At 36.3% G+C, this 26,755-nt stretch overlaps 1 protein-coding gene across 38 annotated transcripts in view; it reads right to left on the bottom strand.

Annotated features, from left to right (window-relative positions):
* CCSER1 (coiled-coil serine rich protein 1) overlaps positions 1-26,755 on the bottom strand; it is a 1,487,998-nt gene that overhangs the window by 928,500 nt on the left and 532,743 nt on the right. The window contains exon 7 of one of the 38 annotated variants that reach the window (XM_086406544.1): positions 1,298-26,754. The exons of the other annotated variants lie outside the window; for them this stretch is intronic. Coding sequence (XP_086262670.1) covers positions 26,725-26,754 — 30 coding nt within the window. The 3' untranslated portion in view covers positions 1,298-26,724. Of the gene's footprint in view, positions 1-1,297; position 26,755 lie in introns of those variants that run through there. 38 annotated transcript variants of the gene reach the window in all.

Raw genomic sequence — 26,755 nt, 5'->3', positions numbered from 1 at the left:
CCCATGGGATTTTCCAGGCAAGAGTATTGGAGTGGGGTGCCATTGCCTTCTCTGGAAATGTTCCCTAGGCATGTAATAAGGCTATATAAATGGCATTTGAATGAAAGAGTAAATATTTAGAAAAACTTTGTCTTCTATTAAATAAAATATATGTGAGCAGATTTTTAAAATTTTATAATGCTACGCAAATGCCTATCAATGCATTTGTAGATCTGAAGTAATACATATAGGCACACCTCCCAGTTACTGTGGGTTTGCTCCAGACCAGCTGAATAACACAATGAAGTGAGTGACACAATTTTTTTGGTTTCCCAGAACATATAAGAGTTGTGTTTATACTACACTGTAGTTTAGTGTTCAATAAATTATGTCTAAAAAACACTAATGTACATAGCTTAATTTTATTGCTAAAAAATGTTACCGTCAGCTAAGCCGTCAGTGAGTTATATAATAACATCAAAGACCACTGATTAGAGATCACCATAAACATAATAATACTGAAAAACTTTGAAATATTTTGAGAACTATCAAAATGTAAAACTGAGAAAGCAAATGAGCAAAAGCTGTTGGAAACAGGGTTGCAGATAGACTTGCTCAGTGCAAGATTGTCACAAATCTTCAATTTGTAAAACACATGCTCCCTGTGAGGTGTAATAAAGCAAAGTGCAATAAAACAAAGTATGCCTGTAGCTAGAAATAAGCATCAAAATGGAAAAATTAATTTTTAATTAAAAAATATATTAAAACATATATCTAAATATTCAAAAATATGTTTCATGTATAAGAACAAAAATACCAAAATATAAAAAGTTAATTTAACTATAGAATGAGACATAAAATATAAAAATAATTTAAGAATTCAAACATTTCTAGTATATTAATATTAAGTATTTCCTTTTTATAATAGAGCTTAGGGAAAATTATAAATCTTCTTTAGCTATTCCATGATATTTCACTATGTTCCACTAGATAAATTACTCAACATTAGCCTTAGAAAATAAATATTTTAAAATAAAATATTCTAATGAATTAACATAATCTGATTAAATTTATCCCATAACACAAACAAATTTTAGGCTAAAATTGATTAATAAATTTTGACAAATTACATATTTTCAAATAACTATAAAACTATGCCACTCTACATTTGGAAGTAGAGTATCAAGATGTCTCGTTATATGAAATACAAAATAGGTATGGTGATAAGTAAATTTAGTAGGAAACACTAAAACATAGGTTTAAAAAACTATTTCAAATTTTTATTCAGGCTTATAAACTGATATTGAGTTGTGCTAAAATATTGACAGGGGTTCTATTTTTATTTTAACTTAATTCATTTTTTTGTTTCTTTAATACAGATATGCAAACGATAAGTCTGCTGTCTTCTTCTGTCTTCTTCTACCTCCCTTTTCTTTAGATAAACTACAATGACTGTTTGATATGCAGCCAGGCTTTTTCAAATATATAAAACATAAAAATACATACAAACATAAAAAGATATACAAACCTGTAAAAATACTTTTTATAGGAATCTTATTCTATAGTCATGACTATGTAATTTGCTTTCAAGAGTAAATAATCTATGGTCACTAAAAATAAAAACAAGCACACAAAATCCCTGCAAAGTTCTGGTAATTTAAAATTCAGTGTAAGAAATGAATTTGCATTTCCAAAGAAAACTACTTTGTAAAGAGAAGTAGTTTGCCTGGTAAGAAACATATGGCAGTTAAAAGGTTGTAATGTATGCAAACATATCACCAATTTTCTATCTCAAAAGCAACAGTCCGTATTTTCAGTGACACTGTATTAATGAATTTGTAAATGTACTCTTTCAACACCAGTGCTACAATCACATGAAAACATTCTTATAAAGGATACCACAAAACTAGAAGTCTTGATTCTAGTATTAGTATGCATGCATGCTAAGTCGCTTCAGTCGTGTCCGACTCTGTGTGACCCCACAGACAGCAGCCCACCAGGCTCCTCTGTCCCTGGGATTCTCCAGGCAAGAACACTGGAGTGGGTTGCCATTTCCTTCTCCACTATTAGTATGCAGCTGCATTATTTTGCTGCATACTTTGTCATCCTGAAACATGAGCATTATATTTCTAACTATGCTGAATTTAATACATTGGCTTTATTTATTTAGGAAGTAAATTATCTACAAATTTATAATTTGTAAATTCACTTAGAAATTATTTCTAAAGGAAGAAACTATTGCACATGAACTTTGAAAGGAACCATGAAAATTTTGAGATTTTATTCAATAAATATACATAAATTAACATGCCATAGTTTCATGGTTACTAGCAGAAAACATGAGACTCCTGGGTCAGAGACACAGGGACTTTATTGCACAGGATAATCAAGCAGCATGAGTTTCATGTTTTCATCAGCTCCCCTTGTCTACCTTCTTCTCCTAAATCCCACTGGGGCTCTGTGGAGCATCCCAGATGGGTTTGGCACAGATACTGCATCACAGCTGAAGAACCGCAAGCTTAGGAAACCATGATCTTTTAAAGGTGCTGCTAACAAACTGTTCAAACTTTGGCCAAGAGGAAGACTTAACCTTTACTACTTTTGCCCAAAAGTGAATTTGTCCTCTGCCCATATGTCTTTTAACCTGAACCAATGTGGACTTGTCATTAAGGACCATCCACTTAGGTCAAGTACCATAATAGTTTATAGGAATGGTAGTTCTGCTGGTTTAATAATATTTAAAATAATTATACAAATTAAATATTTTAATATTTTATCCATGTGCATTTATGTATCAACTATAAATAGTAATGACATAAATCTAGAAAGAATGAATCTGGTATCCTTTATCTTGTAAGGATATCTTAATCTTAAATCAAGATTCAAGTTTATAGGTAGCAACAGGTACCAATAAGCATTATCCCAGTTAAATTTTTTTTAAAAGACACTTATTTCAACAATAAAAGGGCATTCTTTCTCTCTGTAATGCCTATACACTCTTCTTACACTGAAGAATATTTATTCAGCCCTACCTACCGACTTTTGTACTAGGTACTCTGGGAAATTCAAAGGAGACAAAGATGTGGTGTTTAGTTGGAAACATCTGCACTGATCTTAATAACTAACATAGTGCAGGGACGTGGATGATTAAACACATATAAGAGCCAATAAGAACATTAAAGTAGACTTATTAAAGAGGTGAAATTTAAGGTTAAGAATTTGCACTGGCAAAGTTGGTGGAGAAGGGCATGCCAAAACTTAGACAATAAAATGTGCAAAAGTTTGCAGTAAGAAATCAATATGGCATATCTAGAGAATAATGAATAGGGCACATTGACCAAAGCAGAACAGAGACATCAACTGGGAGATAAAGCTAGATAATCAAAGTACAAAGAGCTGTGAACAAAGGATAAGGTGTTGGACTTTGTGTAAAATAAGAGGTTGCTAGAATTTTTTGAAGAAAAATTGCATGATGAAACAGAAAAGAATGCATTAGGGAAGAGAAAAAAAAGAAACGTAATGATTACTCTCTCTCATTTGTTATTTGTTTTTAACTATGCAACGATTACTAGTCTTGTCACATATTATTTCTTTAAATTCTTCATTCTATAGATGAGTAAACAAATTTAAGAGACATTAACTAACTTTCCCAAAGGCACTAGTATGCAAATGTCAAAAGATGGATTCTATCAAAGTCTGTACAACTATGCTCTTAAATGCTTCTCAATGCTGTTTCTTGGTCATGAGACTACTGTAATATATCACACATTTCAGTTCAGTCAGTTCAGTCACTCAGTCGTGTCAGACTCTTTGCAGCCCCATGGACTGCAGTACGCCAGGCTTTCCTGTCCCTTACCAACTCCCGGAGCTTGCTCAAACTATGGCCATCAAGTTGGTGATGCCATTCAACCATCTCATCTTCTGTCATGCCTTTCGCCTCCCGCCTTCAATCTTTTCCAGCATCAGGGTCTTTTCCAATGAGTCATTTCTTTGCATTCAGTTCAGTGCAGTTCAGTTCAGTTGCTCAGTCGTGTCCAATTCTTTGCGACCCCATGAACCGCAGCACACCAGGCCTCCCTGTCCATCACCAACTCCCAGAGTTCACCCAAACTCATGTCCATTGAGTCGGTGATGCCATACAACCATCTCATCCTCTGCCGTCCCCTTCTCCTCCTTCCCTCAATCTCTCCCAGCATCAGAGTCTTTTCAAATGAGTCAGCTCTTTGCATCAGGTGGCCAAAGTATTGGAGTTTCAGCTTCAACATCAGTCCTTGCAATGAACACCCAGGACTGATCTCCTTTAGGATAGACTGGTTGGATCTCCCACACAGTCCAAGGAACTCTTAAGAGTCTTCTCCAACACCACAGTTCAAAAGCATCAGTTTTCTGGCGCTCAGCTTTCTTTATAGTCCAACTCTCACATCCATACATGACTACTGGAAAAACCATAGCTTTGACTAGATGGATCTTGGTCAGCAAAGTAATGTCTCTGCTTTTTAATATGTTATCTAAGTTGGTCATAGCTTTTCTCCCAAGCATCTTTTAATTTCATGGCTGCAGTCACCATCTACGGTGATTTTGGAGCCCAAGAAAATAAAGTTTATCACTGTTTCCGTGGTTTCCCCATCTATTTGCCATGAAGTGATCATGGCATTTGAAGTGATCATACATTCAAGGCAATGAAATTTGTGACAAAAGAACTGGTTATAGAAAATAACTAATATAGAGAGTAAATGATGAGGGGGAAAAGAAGAATTTGAGAGGGTTAGTGACACACTGTCTAATAAGAGAGCTATATCAAAGTGGGAGCCCAGTTTTAAGCTTTGGCATTTAGGAAAATAGTGGTGAAAATGCATGTAGATATTTGGGGAAAGGGAATATTATTAGTAAGAAGCATCATTTCTGACACATTGCATGTGAAGGAGGGTGACATGTCAGGATCTCCTTGCAAGTATTAATGTCCTCAAAAGCTCAAGTCTCAAATATAAAATGATGAAGTATTTGCACAAAACTTAGGCACATCTTCCTGTATACTTTAATTTCTAGATTACTTATAATATCTAATACAATGTAAATGTATGTACATTTTCACCAGCATATGGCAAATTCGAGTTATGCTTTTGGGAACTTCCAGGAAATTTTCCCCCAAATATTTTCAGTCATGTTTGGTTGAATCCTTATATGCTAAACCCGTAGATGCAGAAAGTCTAGACTAATGTCTAGATAGGAGTGCTATTTAAGAGAGACAACAGCAATTAAAGACAGTGGACCAGAAATGTGGTGCTTTCTTCTACTAATTATCACACTTCTTGCATTAAAAAATAATAAATAAAGAATGACCATTTCCATTCATAACCTTCCTTTCTTATCATAACTTTCATCCAAAATCTTTAGGAATCTGGAATCCACCTAACTGTAATCATCTTAACATGTCCTTGTTTTAAATCAAAGACTTCATTTTTAATTTAATCCAACAAACTTTATTCCCTTTACTACTTCTAAAATTTGATTATGACAACCCTTCCTCTTTTTATTTATATTCTCCCCTTCCCCTGCTCCTTTTACGCTTTATTTTCACCAAATCTATATATTATTTTTGGAAGGCTGAATAACAAAATGGTTAAGATGCATGATATAGGATGCTGGGGGTTGGTGCACTGGGATGACCCAAAAGGATGGTATGGGGAGGGAGGTGGGAGCAGGATTCAGGATGGGGAACATGTGTACACCCGTGGCAGATTCATGTTGATGTATGGCAAAACCAATACAATACTGTAAAGTAATTAGCCTCCAATTAAAGTAAATAAATTTATATTAAAAAATAAAATAAAATAATTTTTAAAAATAAATTCATAAAGCAAACAAAACAAAACAGTATGTGCTCTGAATTTCACAGGGTCTTGGCTATTTAAAATCCTCACTTAAAAATACCTAACCACTGTGAATTTCAATTTCCTTACCTATAAAACAGATGATAATAAGAACACCATTACCATAGGGTTGTGAAGAAGATAAAACTGGATATTTGTAACAAAAATGCCAGGCACCCTATAAGCACTACACAAATGCTAATTATTTTACAACTCTTCTTCTTTGCATACCTTATCTCCTTTCTCTTCTTCAGACTCACTTCTTTCTACTCTTCTCTCTTAACTTTCCCTTATGTTGCTCACTTCACAAATCACAGAATGATAATGAATCATATCAACATTTAAGCAGATCTAAGCAAATACATTTAAAATGTGTAACTTTAGGCATAGTCTTTTATCCTAGCCTCTTCTGTACTGATGATGAGCAAGTTGGATAAGGCACCACTATGTCAAATCCAAAATAAGTCAAATCAAGCTCATGATTTTGTCTCCAGAGCTAGAATCTTGTATTTCCTCTTTCATGTTGGGCAGTGCCATTTATTCCAGTCCCCAGGTTTACCTCCCTGTAGCTCAAACAGTAAAGAATCTACCTGCAATGCAGGAGACCAGGGTTCAATCCCTAGGTCTGGAAGATCCTCTGAAGAAGGGAATGGCAATCCACTCCAGCATACTTGACTGAAGAATCCCATAGAGAGAGAAGCCTGACAAGCAACAGTCCAAGGGGTTGCAAAAAGTCAGACACAACTGAGCAACTAACATATGAACACAACAGGTTTAAAATATCAGAATAATATTTCATGTGTTTTCTCCTCTATCCCTATATAAAATCAGTCATTTATCTCTTCATTTCACTTACAGCTTTCAGTTCCCTCTCTTTTTCTAGAGACCTACTGATGCTGCTCCACTCCACACGCACTATCTCAAACCTGGATCAGCCTAAACTGATCTTTACTGCCCCCTCAATAACCTAGACTCCAAAAATCTGATTAATGTCTAGATAGGAGTGCTACTTTCAGACATGTTTCTACACACACACACACAGACACACACACACACACACACACAAATCAGCATAATATTAACTTCTTGACCATTTACGAGTAAAATCATTCAGGGAGAATTGCCTTTTTCTTAATATGGTTAAAAAGGTGTTGAGCCTGTATGCCACATGCACAGATGAATGTGTAAGAACAAGCAGCTAGTTTCTGCTTTTTGATTAATATCGCACGACTATGTTACTATCTTGGTGGTCTTTTGTAATAATGCAACAAAGGCCCGGGTTTCCTGTGCAAAAATCTAGTTTGGGCTTGCCTCCTTCTTTTTGGGAGCTTGGCTGGTTTCCAGAGTTGCCAAAACAAAATACACAGACTGAATAGTTTAAATAACAGAAATCATTTTTCCTCACAGTTCCAGGGGCCAGAAGTTCAACATCAAGGAGCTGGGAAATCAAGTTTCTCCTGAGGCCTCTCTCGAGACATAGCTTACACGTGACCATTGTTGTGTGTTCACATGGTCTTATCTCTGTGCCTGTCCATGGCCAAATTCCCTCTGTGTGGGTGCATTCCTGGTGCTTTTTTTTTTTTCCCCAAACTATAAGGATACCAGTCATATTGGACTAGGGCCCCCATTCTTACAGGGCTTCCCTGGAGGCTCAGCAGTAAAGAATCTGCCTGCAATGGCAATGCAGGAGATGCGGGTTTGATCCCTGGGTCACGAAGATCCCCTGAAGAAGGAAATGGCTATCCAATCCAGTATTCTTGCCTGGAAATCCCATAGACAGAGGAGCCTGATGGGCTACAGTCCATGGGGTCTCAAGAATTGGACACAGCTTAGTAACGAAACCATGACCAACCCATCTTTCTGACCTCATATAATCATAATTACTCCTTTAAACACCCTATCTCACCTATCTCCTTTATTTATCTTGATTTTTTACTATCTTGAACTTTCCTCACCTCCTAAACTCTACTACTGTGGGCAAGAATTCATTAGAAGAAATGGAGTAGCCATCATAGTCATCCAAAGAGTCTGAAATGGAGTACCTGGGTGCAATCTCAAAAACAACAGAATGACCTCTGTTCATTTACAAGGCAAACCATTCAATATCACAGTAATCTAAGACTATGCCCCAAACATTAATGCTAAAGAAGCTGAAGTTGAACAGTTCTATCAAGAATTACAAGACCTTCTAGAAATAACACCCCCAAAAGATGTCTTTATCATCATAGGGAACTGGAAAGCAAAAGTAGGAAGTCAAGAGACACCTGGAGTAACAGGCATATTTGGCCTTGGAGCACAAAATGAAGAAGGGCAAAGGCTAACAGACTTTTGCCAAGAGAACGCACTGGTCATAGCACACAACCTCTTTCAACAACACAAGAGAAGACTCTACACATGGACATCACCAGTCAATACTGAAATCAGATTGATTTTATTCTTTGCAGCCAAAGATGGAGAAGCTCTATGCAGTCAGCAAAAACAAGACCGGGAGCTGACTATAGCTCAGATCATGAACTTATTGCAAAATTCAGACTTGAAAAGAAGACAGTAGGGAAAATCACTAGACCATTCAGATATGACCTAAATCAAATCCCTTATGATTATATAGTGGAAGTGAGAAATATATTCAAGGGATTAGATCTGATAGACAGAGTGCCTGAAGAACCACAGACGAAGGTTCGTGACATTGTAAGGAGGCAGTGATCAAGACCATCCCCAAGAAAAAGAAATGCAAAAAGGCAAAATGGCTGTCTGAGGAGGCCTTACAAATAGCTGAGAAAAGAAGAGAAGCAAAAGGCAATGGAAGGAAAAAAAAAAGAAAAAGGCAATGGAAGAAAGGAAAGATATACCCATCTGAATGCAGAGTTCCAAAGAATAGCAAGGAGAGATAAGAAAGCCTTCCTCAGTGATGATGCAAAGATCTATATAGAGTAAAAAAATCAAATGGGAAAGACTAGAGTTCTCTTCAAGAAAATAAGAGCTACCAAAGGAACATTTCATGCAAAGATGGGCACAGTAAAGGACAGAAATGGTATGTACCTAACATAGGCAGAAGATATTCAGAAGAGGTGGCAAGAATACACAGAAGAACTATCCAAAAAAGATCTTCATGACCCATGTAATCATGATGGTGCGATTACTCATGTACAGCCAGACAATGTGGAATGGGAAGTTAAGTGGGCCTTAGGAAGTATCACTACAAAGAAAGCTAGTGGAGGTGATGGAATTCCAGTTGAGCTATTTCAAATCCTGAAAGATGATGCTGTGAAAGTGCTGCTCTGAAAATGCCAGCAAATTTGGAAAACTCAGCAGTGGCCACAGGACTGGAAAAGACCAGTTTTCATTCCAATCCCAAAGAAAGGTAATGCCAAAGAATGCTCAAACTACCACACAATTGCACTCATCTCACATGCTAGCATAGCAATGCTCAAAATTCTCCAAGCCAGGTTTCAACAGTATGTGAACCAAGAAATTCCAGATGTTCAAGCTGGATTTACAAAAGTCAGAGGAACCAAAGATTAAATTGCCAACATCCCTTGGATCATGGAAAAAGCAAGAGAGTTCCAGAAAAAACACCTACTTCTGTTTTATTGACTTGAAGTCTTTGACTGTGTGGATCATAACCAACTTGGAAAATTCTTAAAGACATGTGAATACTAGACCACCTTACCTGCCTCCTGAGAAACCTGTATGCAGGTCAAGAGGCAACAGTTAGAACTGGACATGAACAACAGACAGGTTCCAAATAGGGAAAGGAGTACGTCAAGGCTGTATATATTGTCACTGTGCTTATTCAACTTATATACAGAGTGTGAAATATACATCATGTGAAATGCCAGGCTGGATGAAGCACAAGCCGGGATCAAGACTGCCAAGAGAAATACCAATAACCTCAGATATGTAGATGATACCACTCTTATGCCAGAAAGCGAAGAACTAAAGAGCTTCTTGATGAAAGTAAAAGAGGAGAGTGAAACAGTTGGCTTAAAATTCAACATTCAGAAACCGAAGATCATGGCATCCAGTCTTGAAAGACTTTATTTTTGGGGGCTCCAAAATCACTGCAGATAGTGACTGCAGCCATGAAGTTAAAAGACACTTGCTCCTTGCAAGAAAAGCTATGATCAACTGAGACAGCGTATTAACAAGCAGAGATGTTCCTTTGCCAACAAAGGTCCATTTAGTCAAAGCTATGGTTTTCCCAGTAGTCATGTATGGATGTGAGAGTTGGGACTATAAAGAAAGCTGAGTGCTGAAGAATTGATGCTTTTGAACTGTGCTTTGGATAAGTCTCTTGAGAGTCCCTTGGGCTGCAAGGAGATCCAACCAATCAATCCTAAAGGAAATCAGTACTGAATATTCATTAGAAGGACTGATGCTTAAGTTGAAACTCCAATACTTTGGCCACCCGATGCGAAGAACTGACTCCTTAGAAAAGACCCTGATGCCGGGCAAGGTTCAAGGCAAGAGGAGAAGGGGATGACAGAGGATGACATGGTTGGATGGTATCACCGACTTGATGGCCGTGAGTCTGAGCAAGCTCCAGGAGTTGGTGATGGACAGTGAAGCCTGACTTGCTGCAGTCCATGTGGTTGCAAAGAGTGGGATGCAGCTGAATTGGAACTTTTAGGGCAAATGACAATGCTCATCTGAATCTGTCCTAATGAAGTATAAAATAGACATTTCCTGATTTTTCTTTTTATTTTCCTATGCCCCATCCTGCAATCAGTGCTACCTCTAAAGAAATATTTTGTACTCATTTGAGACATTCAATACCACTTTCAAATTTGTCACAAATGGATTCCATTTTCAGAACGATTTATCTTTACTGAGTATTCACTCCATTTCATTCACATTACTTAACCTTACAATCACACAGCACACTTTTGGGGAAAAAGTCGTGACAGTTTGTGTTCCACTGTTTCGTTTTCATTTTCGGAGCAGAGTATAAACAGCATTTCTAAGAAATTCAACATAGTAACAGATGCTAAATTAATCGATATCTCTTTGATGTCTACAAAATCCTGTTAAAGATAATAAGCATAGTCACATGTATCTATCTGAGGGAAAAAAGAAAAAGAGAAACAAACTACAGAAATAGCAGAGTTACTCCTCAAACACAAACAGGAGTAGCATTCTTGTTCCTTTGTCTCACCCTCAGTAAACTTACAGAAAAAGTTTCCGGGAGCTCATTGCAGGCAGTCAACTTAACTCACTTTCTACCTAGTAAAAGACTCACAGAAGTTTAAAATCAGAAAAAACAGTTTTAATTTACCATGAACTGCTATAGGAATGATGGAAAAGAATTCTCAGTAATATATATAGATATAAAATATACATAAAATGGATATATATGTATATATATGGGTATAATGTATATAATGTATACATCCATATGTATACATTATGGATATGTATACATATACAGATATAATGTATATATATGTATATAAGGATATATAATGGATATATACATACGTATATATGTATATATATATACAAATATATGCATTTTATGTACATGCAACTATATACATTATATATATACATTTTATATATACACACACACACACGCACACACACACATAAAATAAGGTAAGTCCTGGAGAAGCCTCTTGAGAGTCCCTTGGACAACTAGGAGATCAAACCAGTCACTACTAAAGGTAATCAACCCTGAATATTCATTGGAAGGACTGATGCTGAAGCAAAGCTAAAGCTCCAAATACTTTGGCTACCTAATGCAAAGAGCCAACTCATTGGAAAAGACCCTGATGCTGGGAAAGATTGAGGGCAGGAGCAAAAGCGAGAGATAAAGGATGAAATGGTTGGATGGCATCATTGACTCAATGGACATGAGTTGGAGCAATCTCCAGGAGATGGAGAAGGACAGAGAAGCCTATTGTGTTGTAGTCCATGGGGTCACTAAGAGTTGGACATGATTGAGTGACTGAACAACAACAAAGGATAAGTGAGGTTTTCTTAAACCTAAATGCTTCCTTATTATTCCATGACAAGGATTTCAGTTTGATGGGGGAATACATGAGGATTTGAGAGACTGTGACTATCTGAAGCACTGATGGAAAAACACCCTTTCTCTTGGGCTATGATTTACAGTGAAAAGGATGTGTGTGGTGGAGTAGGGAGGAGGAGGAAAGATCTGGAAATTGTAAGTCTTATGCAAATAGATACTTATAACATTAAAGTGGAACCCAGGTCACTCCAGCTCTATTCGGTCATTCAAACCAAGAATTCCCTGAAGGTAGTAAAAATATATGAAGTGTCTGAAAGCTAATATAAAAGATAGTAAGACATGGATTGTGAAAAGGTAATCTATCCCTTGCTTTACCACTAAGAGAGAGAAGTATCAGTGCACAGGAAACAAAGGTGAAAATCAGAGTCAAATGCAAGTGAAGAAAGCAGGTAAGAGATGGCAATAGGATACCAAGAAATGACTCAGAAGTAAGATTGTGAATGTGGACAAATGCTTCTTGTGCCTTTTATGAGCATCCTGTTATGTTTTGCAAGGTTGTAAGGACTGAGCGACTTCACTTTCACTTTTCTCGTTCATGCATTGGAGAAGGAAATGGCAACCCACTCTAGTATTCTTGCCTGGAGAATCCCAGGGACAGGGGAGCATGGTGGGCTGCCATCTATGGGGTCTCGCAGAGTCAGACAAGACTGAAGCGACTTAGCAGCAGCAGCAGCAGCAAGGATCTTTTAATAGGGCCAAATCCAATTTGCAAGGAAAGAAGCAAATAGATGAACTACATGCTTAGGGTGTTTGCTTTTTGGAGCTGTTTTTAAGAGACTTTCCAACCCTGCTTTTCAACCACAATAAACACAAATAACATTATGCTCAACAACCCCCAACACACCTACACACCCATGTACATGCACACCCATGTCGGGGCACACACACAGCTGGCATCCTGTGTGTGTGGTACTTCTTCCATTTTCTAATATTACAATATTCTCAAATCCATGCTTGACACTACCTTGTGTGAATGAATATCTTTTAGCAATGAATCCTTATATTTGCTGTGTGGACAGAGATGTAGATGTTATGTACAGGATTTCTGGTCCCAAAATCAATGCCAGCAGTCTTTTGGCCTGTGGTCCACATTTATATGTATCCATAGCAACATTAAGTGTTTTTTTTTTCCCCATTATTCTTTATCAAAAAAAACCCTGCTTTCTATTCTGAAGTTTTCTTGAGAGAGAAAAAAAATGCAACTTTGGTAGTTACTAAACAATTTACCAGTAAGACAGATAGCCTTGGATGTCAACTAAGTAAAGAGATATGTTTGGAAGAAACAATTTAAAAATATTTACAGGTTGCAATTATCTCACCAGTAGCAGTTAAATTTGACATAGCATCCACCAAGGAGATTTCTAACATCCTTATTTTTCAAAGAACATGCAGTGAATGAGGAAGCATAGTAATATTAGAAAATAGGCCTTAATATTCAGAATACCCTAAAGTTTCATAAGCAATAGAGGTATACTGGGACATAGAACCTTCAGCAGATACTGAATTAGATCATACTTTAACTATAATTATGTGTCTAGACTATGGTATATGTTCCAAGAGTTATGTGAAACAATGCAATATGCTGACTGTGAGCTATTTGCAAAGCCCCAAATAAGAAATAAGTATCATAATTAGGTAACTGAATTATAATTAAATTCCATCCTAGATTACATTATTAAAATAATGTTTTAAATCATAAGTAGCAAGTCTAGACAAAGTGCCACCTTGAGGGAAAGCAGAATTGTCCAGGGGGTGATAGAGATGAATGAAAATCCTATCTTGGCTGCAAACAAAAGCTAAGAAAATCATTTTTACAACATAGACTCCCTTGCAAGAAAATGATTTTAAGACAGACTTTATTTCAGCAAATATTTATATTTCTTAAAAACAAAATTTTGTAGATTTAAAATCTAAAGATAGGTACTGTACCTGGACATATTATTTACTCATTGATATCTACACAAAATTTACTATAAAACCATACAATTTGATCAGGGGTTTAGCAGTATTTGGAAATTCTGTGAACAGCAAAATAATCTCCACCCCAAATCTGAGGGCTTAAGGGCCAGGCTTCAGGTCCAGAACATGAAAAAACCAGGACCACCAAAATCAAAGACCAGTTCTAAAGAAAATAAGAATCATGGAAGTGCTATGAAGCTGGAATCAAATCTCATTCTGGGTAACAAGTTTAGAAGTAATGTTAGAATAAGTTTTTTAAAAGGTGGGGGAAGAAGAGGAAACTGATATTTATTTAGACTTTTCCATTGCCAGATACAAGTGAAATCTAATCTTCACAGTAAAATTTGTTAAGAAATTTTATCTTCCTATTCTATAAGAGGAAAAATAATGCTTGTCAAAGAAACTCAATAAAATAGAATAAAATAACATTGCTGAATCGTTGTAGATCTAAGTAAGATTTCCGTGTGTGGGTATGCTCAGTTATATTTGACTCTTTGCAACCCTAAGGAGTTGACCTAGGGATCTTCCTGACCTAGGGATCGAACCTACGTCTCGTGTCCTGCATTGGCAGATGGGTTCTTTACCACTAGCACCACCTAGGAAGCCCAGGTGTTCAATTCTTTGTGACCCCATTAATTGTACCCCACCAGGCCCCTCTGTCCATGGAAATTTTCAGGCAAGAATATTGGAGCAGGGCTTCTCAAGTGGTAAAGAACCCACTTGCCAATATGCAGGGGAAATAAGAGATGCAGATTTGATCCTTGGATCAGGAGATCCCCTGGAGGAGGGCACAGCAACCCAGTATTCTTGTCTGGAGAATCCCATGGACAGAGGAGCCTGGCTGCCTACAGTCCATAGGGTCACAAAGAGTCAGACACCACTGAAGCCACTTAGCATGAATGCAGGCCACTGCCTACTCCAGGGATTCTTCCCAATCCAGAGATGAAACCTGTGTCTCTTGTGTTTCTTGCATTGGTAGGCAGATCTTTACCAATGCACCATCTGGAAAGCCAACTACATTCTTATCACAACTTAATTCAGTTGTTACAATATAGTCTATACGGCCATGACTTTACAGAAAGAGTTTCTGATCCCTAATGAAGACCATGGGTAACAAAATATATATTTGTCTGTTTTTGAAGTAAACCAATAAAATCTTTCACAATAATTAATTATTATTTTAAATTTCTCACCTCCTCTTACCTATAGAAGCTCATCTAATCAAAGAGAACAAGATAGATGTATCTATTTGGTGTCACATATTTGTCATAAATACAATGAGTTACTTTGATTTTATTAATAGTCCACTATATAGACCTTATTTCACTTTAAAAATAACAGAAAATAATCTATATAGCTATTATATTTGAAAGAGTAAACATTTGTATTTCTACCAGTAAATTTATACTAAATGTCAATACTAGTTTTCTCAAGTTTTCATTTTTATCAAGATTAAAAGGAAATAGTTAAGGAATAACTGGCCTGCATCTAAAGAGTTACTAGATGTTAAAACACCTTTACACATCTATAAACATGCAAACACTTTATGGGTTATTATTATTCCTAAACAATTACATTATGTTGTCAAACTTTGTAACACCATTTTTTATATACTTGATAATTAAAAATAGGCATTTTCAATGTAGTTAAATATGGCTATGTTTCTGATTTTCAAGCCTGAACAAAACACAATTTAAGGAAAAATGTGTCTCAGAGGAATACAATCACAGGCTTTCCACAGCGCTATTTGCTTAAATGGCTCTCTGCTCTCTCCTTCCCTCCCCTACCAGAAATTCTGAACGTGCTTAGCATCCCCCAGAGATCCTGTAGGGTGCCATCTGCTGTGTATCTGCTATGTTGCAGCCTGAAAATCTTGATGTCAGATTTAGCCCCGCAAGTTACACAACGGTATGTGAGTTGTATTACAACTGAGGCATTAATGCTTGATTCAAGCAGAAAATTAAAAGTTAGACATGCATAGCAAAATCATATTAGTGGTTATTTGATTAATTATTGAATATGATTATAACACACATAACCACAACAATATATCTGAATTATATTCAGGTATAATGAGGGTGGCAGTTATTATTAATACTGTGGGTTGTGTTAGTGTTAGTCGCTCAGTTGTGTCCAACTCTTTGCAACCCCATTGACCGTAGCCTGCCAGGCTCCTCCATCCACACGATTTTTCCAGGCAAGAATACTGGAGTGGGTTGCCAGTTCCTTCTCCTTCTCTGTGGGTTGTGATTTGTTTTTAATAAGTAAAAAAATAATACATATGACTACAGATTACATAGGTATACATACCAGGAAAGAATTCTCTGGCTGACTGGTATACCCTTTCTCACCACGTTATTTTCAGTTCAACATTAAATAAATATCAAAATAAACACTGATGGCAAAGAAATGATCAAAATATTTCTGCAATTTTCATGGGAAGAGAAATACAGAAGAAAACAGCATTGTAGGAGATGGAGTTGGTAGACAGGGAGCCACTCAGAGTACAAACAATTTGGAAAGACTGAGATTTTAAGGCAACATTAAAGATATATAAAAAAATAGCATGCATATGCAATGACTCTGACAGAAACACATAAGAAAATATACTATGAATATAAAATAAATAGTATCACAAAGCCTCACCTATTGCACGTATACCTCTTCTCAATCACTGCTTCTATACACGTAATCTTACCTTGACTATCACATTTAACATCCTCATTCTTTTAAAAAAATATATATATATATTCTTTAATATATGTCATTTAATTTTGCTTATTTTTTAGGTTTATATATTTTAAGTTTTATATTCTGTATGAATTTATCTGTGACTTGGTTTTTGTGTTCAAAATATGCTTTGTGAGACATGATGATACATGAACATAAAGCATTCTATTACATGAACATACCCAAAGGGAGAGCAATCTGGAAAGCACTTTGGAAAAACTTTGATATTATCTAGTAGTTTTAAACATGCACTTACTTAGTAATTCCACTGCAGAGAGAGACTAGATTTTCATGGTGAGATTAACACATTGCCCAAAGTCATACTCACTTACTGTGATTTGATATTCAAATTTGAGCAGCCTGTCCTAGCACAGACTAGTATACTGTGATCACTATACTAGATTGCCTCTGCAGTATAAATAACAATTTTAAGTAATATAAATAATATTTTTTTAAAGAAAAGAATAATATCTCAATATGGAGGGTACTCATGTAAGATGAATGTTTGGTCATCATACTTATTTAACCTAATAAAATATATAATATCCTTCCAAAATTAAGACATGTTTTACTTTAAAACATATTTTAAAAATTCTTTCAGGGCATGTATTATTCATTTTCATATCCTTAAAATTCATAGACCAATGATTTGAAAAGAAATAAACCAATAATTTAATAGCTGAGAACAAGCTGCAAAAAATATTTCTATTTTAGAATTTTGCTTTACAAACTAACTGAATAAGTTGCTCTGCATATTTGAAATTTATAAAGCCTGGGTAATACACTTTTGGAATTAATCACTGGATTGACAAATCTACTGTTTATCTTTTCTTATCATATTTACTTCTCAGTATCATTCCTCAAGTTGGCTATCTTAAAAGCAATGTTTTCCCATAGCTTCTTGATATTACACTCTTGGCATTTCTTTCCTTTTCATTGGATACTGATTTTTTTTTTTCTTTCCTGATCATTTAATACTGGAGCATCCCATTCTGGTTTTAGGCACAAATTCTCTCTTCCATAGCTTTTAATAGAATCTATATTATCAAGAATATACAATCTTTATTTTTAGCCCTGATCTTTCTGGGTTTGTGCTTAGTCACTCAGTTGTGGTGGATTCTTTGTGACTGCATGGAGTGTAGCCCGCCAGGCTCTTCTGTACATGGGATTCTCCAGGCAAGAATACTGGAGTGGGTTGCCATGCCTTCCTCCGGGAGATCTTCCCAACCCAGTAATTGAAGCCAGGTCTCCCGTACTGCAGGTGGATCCTTTACCATCTGAGTCATACAGACACATTAATTCAAATTTCTATTTGATACCTAACATGTGCATGTCTAAGTAAGCATCTCAACCTCAACCTGGCCAAAGCAAAACTCTAATTTCCCTTTGTGTCTCACACAGATTATCCCTATCCTAATCTTCCCACTCTCAGAAAAGAGCAATAATGTCTGCACAGTACTCAAAGGTCAACTCTCAGTTATCCTTGCTTTTTCTCTTTTCTTTCTTGCTTTTTCAACTGCAACTCATAGCAATGGCTGTTGACATTACTTCCAAAACACATCATACATCTTTTCCCTTCTCTCTGCCTCAGCTGTTACTACCATGGTCTGTCCATCATTATTTCTCTCTTGGAAAAACCTTTCTTACATACTGAAGAAACACGAAATTCAATTAACATGTAGTAGTTCTTTAGACAAGGAATGTCAGGTCAATTTTGTTAGCACAACTGAATGCCAGAAAAACATAAATGGCAATAATACTTCTACTCTCAGTTTCAGCTAGTATAGCCTTTATTAACAATTATTAGCATTGAATTATCATTCAATAAATACAACATAGTGTCCTATTAAAAACATTTACTAGTATATTTACAAGTTTAAGAAATCTCAAATACATTCTACCATGTTGTCATAGTATTAATCATACAAATGAATGAGATTATTTTAGTAGCTTATGTTCAAGGGTATTTACTGCACACTTTCACTGTGATAACTTATTATATACATTTTACTATGTAATTGTTCAAATAACCCTATAAAATTGTTGGTAATGCTGCATATAATGGAATGGAGACTCAAAAACCTTAATCAACTTGCAGCAGCTATTAAGCAGCAGAAATGATAATCCCATCTCAATGATTTTAAACAACTGTAATTTTTACCATTCTAATATACCCTTCTCCAGTGGGACTTTGTGGGTTAAACAAGGCTAGAAATTAGGAAAGAATTTTCTGTATCTTCTCTAATTTCTCCCAGAGGACTATTGAAAGTTAATGTTGCTTAAATAGCAAAAGAGTCATGGAAATATGCTTCCCTCTCCTTATCTTTTTTCCAAACCAAGTTTATAGTCTCATAAAGAGGTAAGCCTCATGTAAGGAGAGCATTATTTTTTAGAAACCTATTTATTCTTAGTGACTCTAACTGATGCTCTTATCTAAACTAAAGGCTTCTTCAGGGAGTATAAAAAGAAAGTATACTCCCTGATCTATTGCTTTATATGAAAACAGGGTTATATTGTTTTTCTGTTGTTATTGATTATGTTATTATAAAATTGAGAAAAAAATGAATTCTAATAACAATTGGTAAGAATTGACAGTGGGGCCCTAACTTAGTCTATATAATAAATGGACATGGGCATAGTTCACTTACAGGCCTTCCAAGGGAAGAAGGGAAATTCCACAAAATGGAAGTATTGGCCGTGGTGCAATCGGTATGATGACATTCAATGTGTTTTCATATTAAGTGCACAATTTGATAAACTTTGATAAAAATGTAAATTCATGCAATAAACTATACCAATCCAGATGTAAACATGTTTTATTACTTTAAAAATTTATTTGCTAGATACAGAGCTATTCTGAAAGGTGAAAAATAGTGCTGCAGAGAACCTAGTTCAGTCAGACAAAAGGTACTTTTTGGGATACCTTTAGTATGTCTCACAGATGCTCTCAACTTAACAATTAAAAATTTTAAACCTTAAAGTGGTTGTCCATCAGCTATTTCAAGTTAAAGAAGCGCTTATCCTGAAGAGATTTATGGATATGGTTTTTGTCTAATGGAGTGAATCCCTAATAAAGTTCACGAGAGATCTATAAAGAATTTAAGAGAGTTATATTCACAGAAACACTGTGCAGTTTGGAATTAAAGGGACAGAAACAGTACAAAATTAAAAGAGGCCTTTGGATGCCAATGTACACAAACACAAATAAGGATGAGAAAACTATGCAGCTGCAAGCATGTGCTAACTTTATAATAAAAGAAAGATAACCTGAAGGGTAGAATCGAGAGTACAGAGGATGGAATTAAAATTGTGGAGAATTTTTCGGGTTTTGAATCCTAATCCAGGAACTACCAGCTTATACATTAGTTCATAGATTTTCAAATGGAGAACTGTACTCTGGTTGTTGTACTTAAGGCTTATCTACAATTGCACATGTTTTGCATAATGAGATTCTGTATTTTGAATTTATGCTGTAATAGAATGATACTTTGGGTGGCCTTTGGAGGGCGTGAAGACTATATTATACTTTGAGTATAGACTCTGAGAAATGGATCACTGAAAGCCAAAAGTTGGATTATGGCAAGAATACACAGAAGAACTGTACATAAAAGATCTTCACGACCCAGATAATCATGATGGTGTGATCACTCACCTAGAGCCAGACATCTTGGAATGAGAAGTTAAGTGGGCCTTAGAAAGCATCACTACGAACAAAGCTAGTGGAGGTGATAGAATTCCAGTTGAGCTATTCCAAATCCTGAAAGATGATGCTGTGAAAGTGCTGCACTCAATATGCCAGCAACTTTGGAAAACTCAGCAGTGGCCACAGGACTGGAAAAGGTCAGTTTTCATTCCGATCCCAAAGAAAGGCAATGCCAAAGAATGCTCAAACTGCCGCACAATTGCACTGATCTCACACGCTAGTAAAGTAATGCTCAAAATTCTCCAAGCCAGGCTTCAGCAATATGTGAACCGTGAACTTCCTGATGTTCAAGCTGGTTTTAGAAAAGGCAGAGGAACCAGAGATCAAATCACCAACATCTGCTGGATCATGGAAAAAAGCAAGAGAGTTCCAGAAAAACATCTATTTCTGCTTTATTGACTATGCCAAAGCCTTTGACTGTGTGGAACACAATAAACTGTGGAAAATTCTGAAAGAGATGGGAATACCAGACAACCTGATCTGCCTCTTGAGAAATCTGTATGCAGGTCAGGAAGCAACAGTTAGAACTGGACATGGAACAACAGACTGGTTCCAAATAGGAAAAGGAGTACGTCAAGGCTGTATATTGTCACCCTCTTTATTTAACTTATATGCAGAGTACATCATGAGAAACGCTGGACTGGAAGAAACACAAACTGGAATCAAGGTTGCCGGGAGAAATATCAATAACCTCAGATATGCAGATGACACCACCCTTATGGCAGAAAGTGAAGAGGAACTCAAAAGCCTCTTGATGAAGGTGAAAGTCGAGAGTGAAAACGTTGGCTTAAAGCTCAACATTCAGAAAACGAAGATCTTGGCATCCGGTCCCATCACTTCATGGGAAATAGATGGGGAAACAGTGGAAACAGTGTCAGACTTTATTTTTCTGGGCTCCAAAATCACCACAGATGGTGACTGCAGCCATGAAATTAAAAGATGCTTACTCCTTGGAAGGAAAGTTATGACCAACCTAGATAGCATATTGAAAAGCAGAGACATTTTTTTTGCCAACACAGGTTCGTCTAGTCAAGGCTATGGTTTTTCCTGTGGTCATGTATGGATGTAAGAGTTGGACTGTGAAGAAGGCTGAGCGCCAAAGAATTGATGCTTTTGAACTGTGGTGTTGGAGAAGACTCTTGAGAGTCCCTTGGACTGCAAGGAGATCCAACCAGTCCATTCTGAAGGAGATCAGCCCTGGGATTTCTTTGGAAGGACTGATGCTAAAGCTGAAACTCCAGTACTTTGGCCACCTCATGCGAAGAGCTGACTCATTGGAAAAGACTCTGATGCTGGGAGGGATTGGGGGCAGGAGGAGAAGGGGATGACAGAGCATGAGATGGCTGGATGGCATCATTGACTCGATGGATGTGAGTCTCAGTGAACTCCGGGAGTTGGTGATGGGCAGGGAGGCCTGGTGTGCTTCGATTCATGGGGTGGCAAACAGTCGGACTCGACTGAGCGACTGATCTGATCTGATCTCATTAGTAGTTTTGATGAGAAGGGTAACAATGTTGCTTACTTCCTGGTATCCAGACCTTTATAAAGTGCCCTCCCTCACTGAATCAAGGTTGGTCTTTCTAATCAATGTGTGTGTATGTGTACACAGTCATGCGTGACTCTTTGCAATCCCAGGGACTGTGGCCCACCAGACGCCTCTTACATTTTCCAGGCAAGAATACTGGAGTGGGTTGCCATTTCCTCCTCCAGGGGATCTTCCTGACCTAGGGATCAGACCTGTGTTTTCTGTGTCTCCTGCATTGGCAGGTGGATTTTTTTTACTACTACACCACCTGGGAAGCCCTTGCGTAACCCATACATTTTACAAAAGTGATATCGTGTTTCTTCTGAGATTAGGTTATAAAAGATATTTATTTTGTCTTATTCTCTCTCTCTTGGATTGCATACTCTGGTGTAAACCAGCTGCCATGTCATTCAGTGAAGTGGCCCATATGGTAAGGCAGTAAGGTTCTGGCAGTGAAAAACTGAAACCTTCTGGCCATGCTAAGTGGCTTCAGTTGTTTCCGATTTCATGTGACCCCACAGACTGCAGTCCGCCAGGCTCCTCTATCCATGAGATTCTCCAGGCAAGAATACCAGAGTGGGTTGTTATTTCCTACTTCAGGGGATCTTCCTGACTCAGGGATTGATTGAACCCACGTCCCTTAGGTCTCCAACATTGGCAGGGAGGTCTTTACCACTAGCACCATCTGGGAAGCCCAAACTTTCCTGCCACATTACATTAACCTGCAAATCAAGTCACACTTACATAACTGCAGTCATGGCTGACATCTCAATTACAACCTCATTAAAGGCCTTCAGTCAGCAGCAGTATACACACAGCTCTCAAATTACTGACCACAAAACATATGAAACAGCAAATGTATCTTTTAGTCCACTAGATAATTTGCTATGGAACAATGATAATATTATTATAACCTTGTATCTTTGTATTTTTTATCTTGCTAATGCACTTATTATTCTTATTAGGTTTATTATTAATTTTTTCATAAATTCCTTAGGGATATCTATATAAACAACCACGCATCTCCTTATAAAGGTAGTTTTATCTTTTCTTTCCAATATTTATGTTTTTTATGCTTTTTCTTGCCTATTTCTATCTAGAACATCTGGCACAATGCTCATTCAAAGTAGAGAGAGTGGAGATTCTTCCTTTGCTAATAGTATTAGCTAGAAGCTTCAGTTTTGCCTCATTAAGTATGGATATTAGCTGTAAGAATAGAAGTTCCCTTTTACTACTAGTGTGTTTTTTCTTTTTTTTTAACACTAGACTGATATTCAATCTTTTCAAATGTGTTTTCTTTACTTATTAATATGATCATATACTTTCCTTTTTTTAGCTTATTAATATAGCTAATCACACTGACTGGTTATTGAACGCTAAACAAATTTTGCGCTCTTGAAATAGAACAAATTAGGTCATACATATATTTTTATAGTGCTTAATTTTGTTTAATAACTTTTAAAAGACTTCCACATCTCTCTCTATATATATATATATGTACATATATATACATACACATATGAGAATTTTTTCTGTGATTTCTTTTTACCTATAAAGATTTTGGAAGATTATTATAAATAGTTTTATGTGTGCTACATCAAACAGTTGAGAAGTATATTCTGTTTCTCTACTTCCTGAACTTTTTTGCATATTAGTCTTATGTGTTTCTTAAATATTTGACACAATGCACCAGTGAAATCTCCTGGACTTAGATTTTATGGGGAGTTTTTTTTTTTTTAATAAAAATAGAAATTGGACAATCCCTTTAATAGAAATTGGACAATCCTTATTTTTAATTTATTCTTGGTCTTTATGGAAAGTTGTATTTGACAAGGGATTTGTGATCTTCACATATATTGTCATAGTTGCCATAGTGAAAGTGAAAGTCACTCAATCGTGTCTGATTCTTTGTGATCCGATGGACTGTACAGTCCATGGTATTCTCCAGGCCAGAATATTGGAGTGGGTAGCCTTTCCCTTCTCCAAGGGATCTTCCCAACCCAGGGATCAAACCCAGGTCTCCCGAATTGCAGGCGGATTCTTTACCAGCTGAGCCACAAGTGAAGCCCACTTATTGCCATATTATTGTTTATAACAATCCCTTATTATCCTTGTAATTCCCATAAGATTTGTAGTGATGTTTGTGTGTGTGTGTGTGTGTGTGTGTGTGTGTGTGTTATTCACTCAGTTATGTTTGCTTTTGCAACCCCCGTGGACCATAGACCTCCAAGTTGCTCTGTTCATGGAATTCTCCAGGCAAGAGTACTGAGTGGGTAGACATTCCCTTTCCCAGTTGTAGTGATTATTCCCCCTTAAATTTATTTCTGCTATTAGTAATTTATATTACTTGTTTAATTTTTTTTCTTCTACAGCATTTCTTTAAACATCTCAAAGAACCAATCTGATTACTATGCAAATTTTCTATTACTTGTTTTCAATTACATGAATTTTGATTTTTTATATTTATTTCTATTACTTCCTTAGAGATTACTGTTTTTCTCCCTAGATACTTAAAGAGAAAATTAGATAATTAATTATGACATTTTATTGCTTTAAAAGAAACTTTTAAAGTTATAAATTTCTCTTCAAGAATATGTCAACAATGTCCCACAAATTCCAATTTATCGTATTATTATCATTATCATCTCATTTGTAACATTTTAAAATCTCCCTGATCTTTAAATTGATCTAATTGATGCTTCTGAACTGTGGTGTTGAAGACTCTTGAGAGTCCCTTGGACTGCAAGGAGATCCAACCGGTCCATTCTAAAGGAGATCAGTCCTGGGTGTTCTTTGGAAGGACTGATGCTAAAGCTGAAACTCCAATACTTTGGCCAACTCATGCGAAGAGTTGACTCATTGGAAAAGACTCTGATGCTGGGAGGGATTGGGGGCAGGAGGAGAAGGGGACGACAGAGCATGAGATGGCTGGATGGCATCACTGACTTGCTGGACATGAGTTTGGGTGAACTCCGGGAGTTGGTGATAGACAGGGAGGCCTGGAATGCTGCAATTCATGGGGTTGCAAAGAGTTGGACACAACTGAGCAACTGAACTGAACTGAACTGAACTGATGGGGTGTACAGAAGTTTGCTGTTTTGATATACAAATATTTGCTGTTTTTCTAGTTACTTGTTCATTCTTGATTCTTACTTTAATTCCACTGTTCTCCAAATTATATTGCATAGATGTCTACCTCTGAAATTTACTGAGATATTTCTGATTCAGCATATACTATCTTGGCGATGTTCCACATACACTGAAAAACTGGTATAATTCTGTTATACACAATTCAGTTAATCATTATTAAAAGATTAAAAATGTTCAATCTTCTGAAACTTTCTGATTTTTGGTTGTTTTATCAATTTTTGAGAAAAGAGATTTACAATCTTCAACTATGATTGTGAACTTACCTAGTTCTTCATTTACTTCTGTCAAATTTTGCAACATATATTTACAAGTTACATAAATAGGACATCCACGGGTATGACTGTCATGTCTTCCTGATGAAATGACTTTTTATCATTATGAAATATAGCACTGATTCTACTGATATCTTTATATCTGCCTGACATGGGTACTGTCACTCTAGTTTTCTTGCATTTGTAGTTTTCATGGTCTACCTTTTTTCCAGTTTACATCTTAAACAAATTTTTGTTTAAGTAAAATAAATAAAAATAAAGCAAGTAACAGAAACTTGTAATTTTATTTTCAAAAGATAAAAAGCAGTCAAATTATTAGGTTGTCACCTAGATTTACATGGGTAATTGCTTGCTTTCAGTGAATTTTCTTACTTTATGACTCTCCACAGTGACTTTTCTCCTTCTTTAATTATCCATTGTCACAGTTCCTATTCTATATGCTTTTCATTTGCTTTGGGATTTTCTGATAGCAAAATGTCAGTTTACAAAATTGCTGTTGTAACCTTTGAAATCATTTCAACAAAACGTGCTAAAACAAAAAATTATTTAAAAAATTCCCACTGAACAATTTATGGTGAAGTTCAAAACACTCCAAATTTTGTTATGCATTTATATATCATATTTAAAAAACAAAAAATATAAGAAGTCCATGCTTAAAATTATCTTGAAAGTTTCCCATTATTATTTCTAAAAGACAATAAATTAGTTTGAATTACTAGATAATTGAGGAAAAAAAGGGAAAATAGGTAAGAGTTCTTCATTGGCAAACTCAAATGTTCATGTCAACTAAACAAGCTTGTAAATTACACTGATTTTTAAACAAATAATTCACTGATTTTCACTAATTTAATCTTACTGTTAGATTTGTCTGATCATATCAACATTTTTTTTTTTAATTTGTTTAACACTCATCTAACTTTAAAGAAATGTCCTATATGATTCAGGAAATTTGTTAAACACATTCCCAATACTCATTTATTAAATTAAAAAGCCCATGGTGTTGCGTGGAGGGGCATTGCAAACACCCTTGGATAATCATTCTTACTCTGGTTATTTACTTATTTTTGGCTGCATGGAATGTTGGATCTTAGTTCTCTGACAGGTTTTGATCCCGCAGCACCTGCAGTGCAAGCGCAGCATCTTCACCACTAAACAGCCAGGGAAGGCCCATAAACATGCTTACCAACTGTTTTCTTACTAAAAATTACACATTGCACCTAAAATCCCTTCCAATTAGTTTTCTAGGCCAGTAGCCATACAGTACAAATAAATTTTATAATAAGAGAACAACAAAAACAAAAGAGTAAACAGAAAGTGTGAAAGTGAAAGTGCCAGTCGCTCAGTCGTGTTGGACTCTTTGCGATCCCATGGACTGTAGTCTGCCAGGCTCCTCTGTCAATGGAATTATCCAGACAACAATACTGGAGTCCTTTGCCATGCCCTTCTCCAGGGAATCATCCACAGCCAGGATCCAACCCAGGTCTCCCACACTGCAGGTGGATTCTTTATTGTCTTAGCCAAGAGGGAAGCCCAAAC

The sequence above is a fragment of the Bos grunniens genome, chromosome 6, assembly GCF_055505025.1.
Source record: "Bos grunniens cultivar Pamir isolate PY7600 chromosome 6, Bosgru_T2T1.0, whole genome shotgun sequence".
In the NCBI taxonomy this organism is placed as follows: Eukaryota; Metazoa; Chordata; class Mammalia; order Artiodactyla; family Bovidae; genus Bos; species Bos grunniens.
The sequence above is the reverse complement of the archived record's forward strand: the minus strand, read 5'-3'. Positions and strand labels throughout refer to the sequence as shown.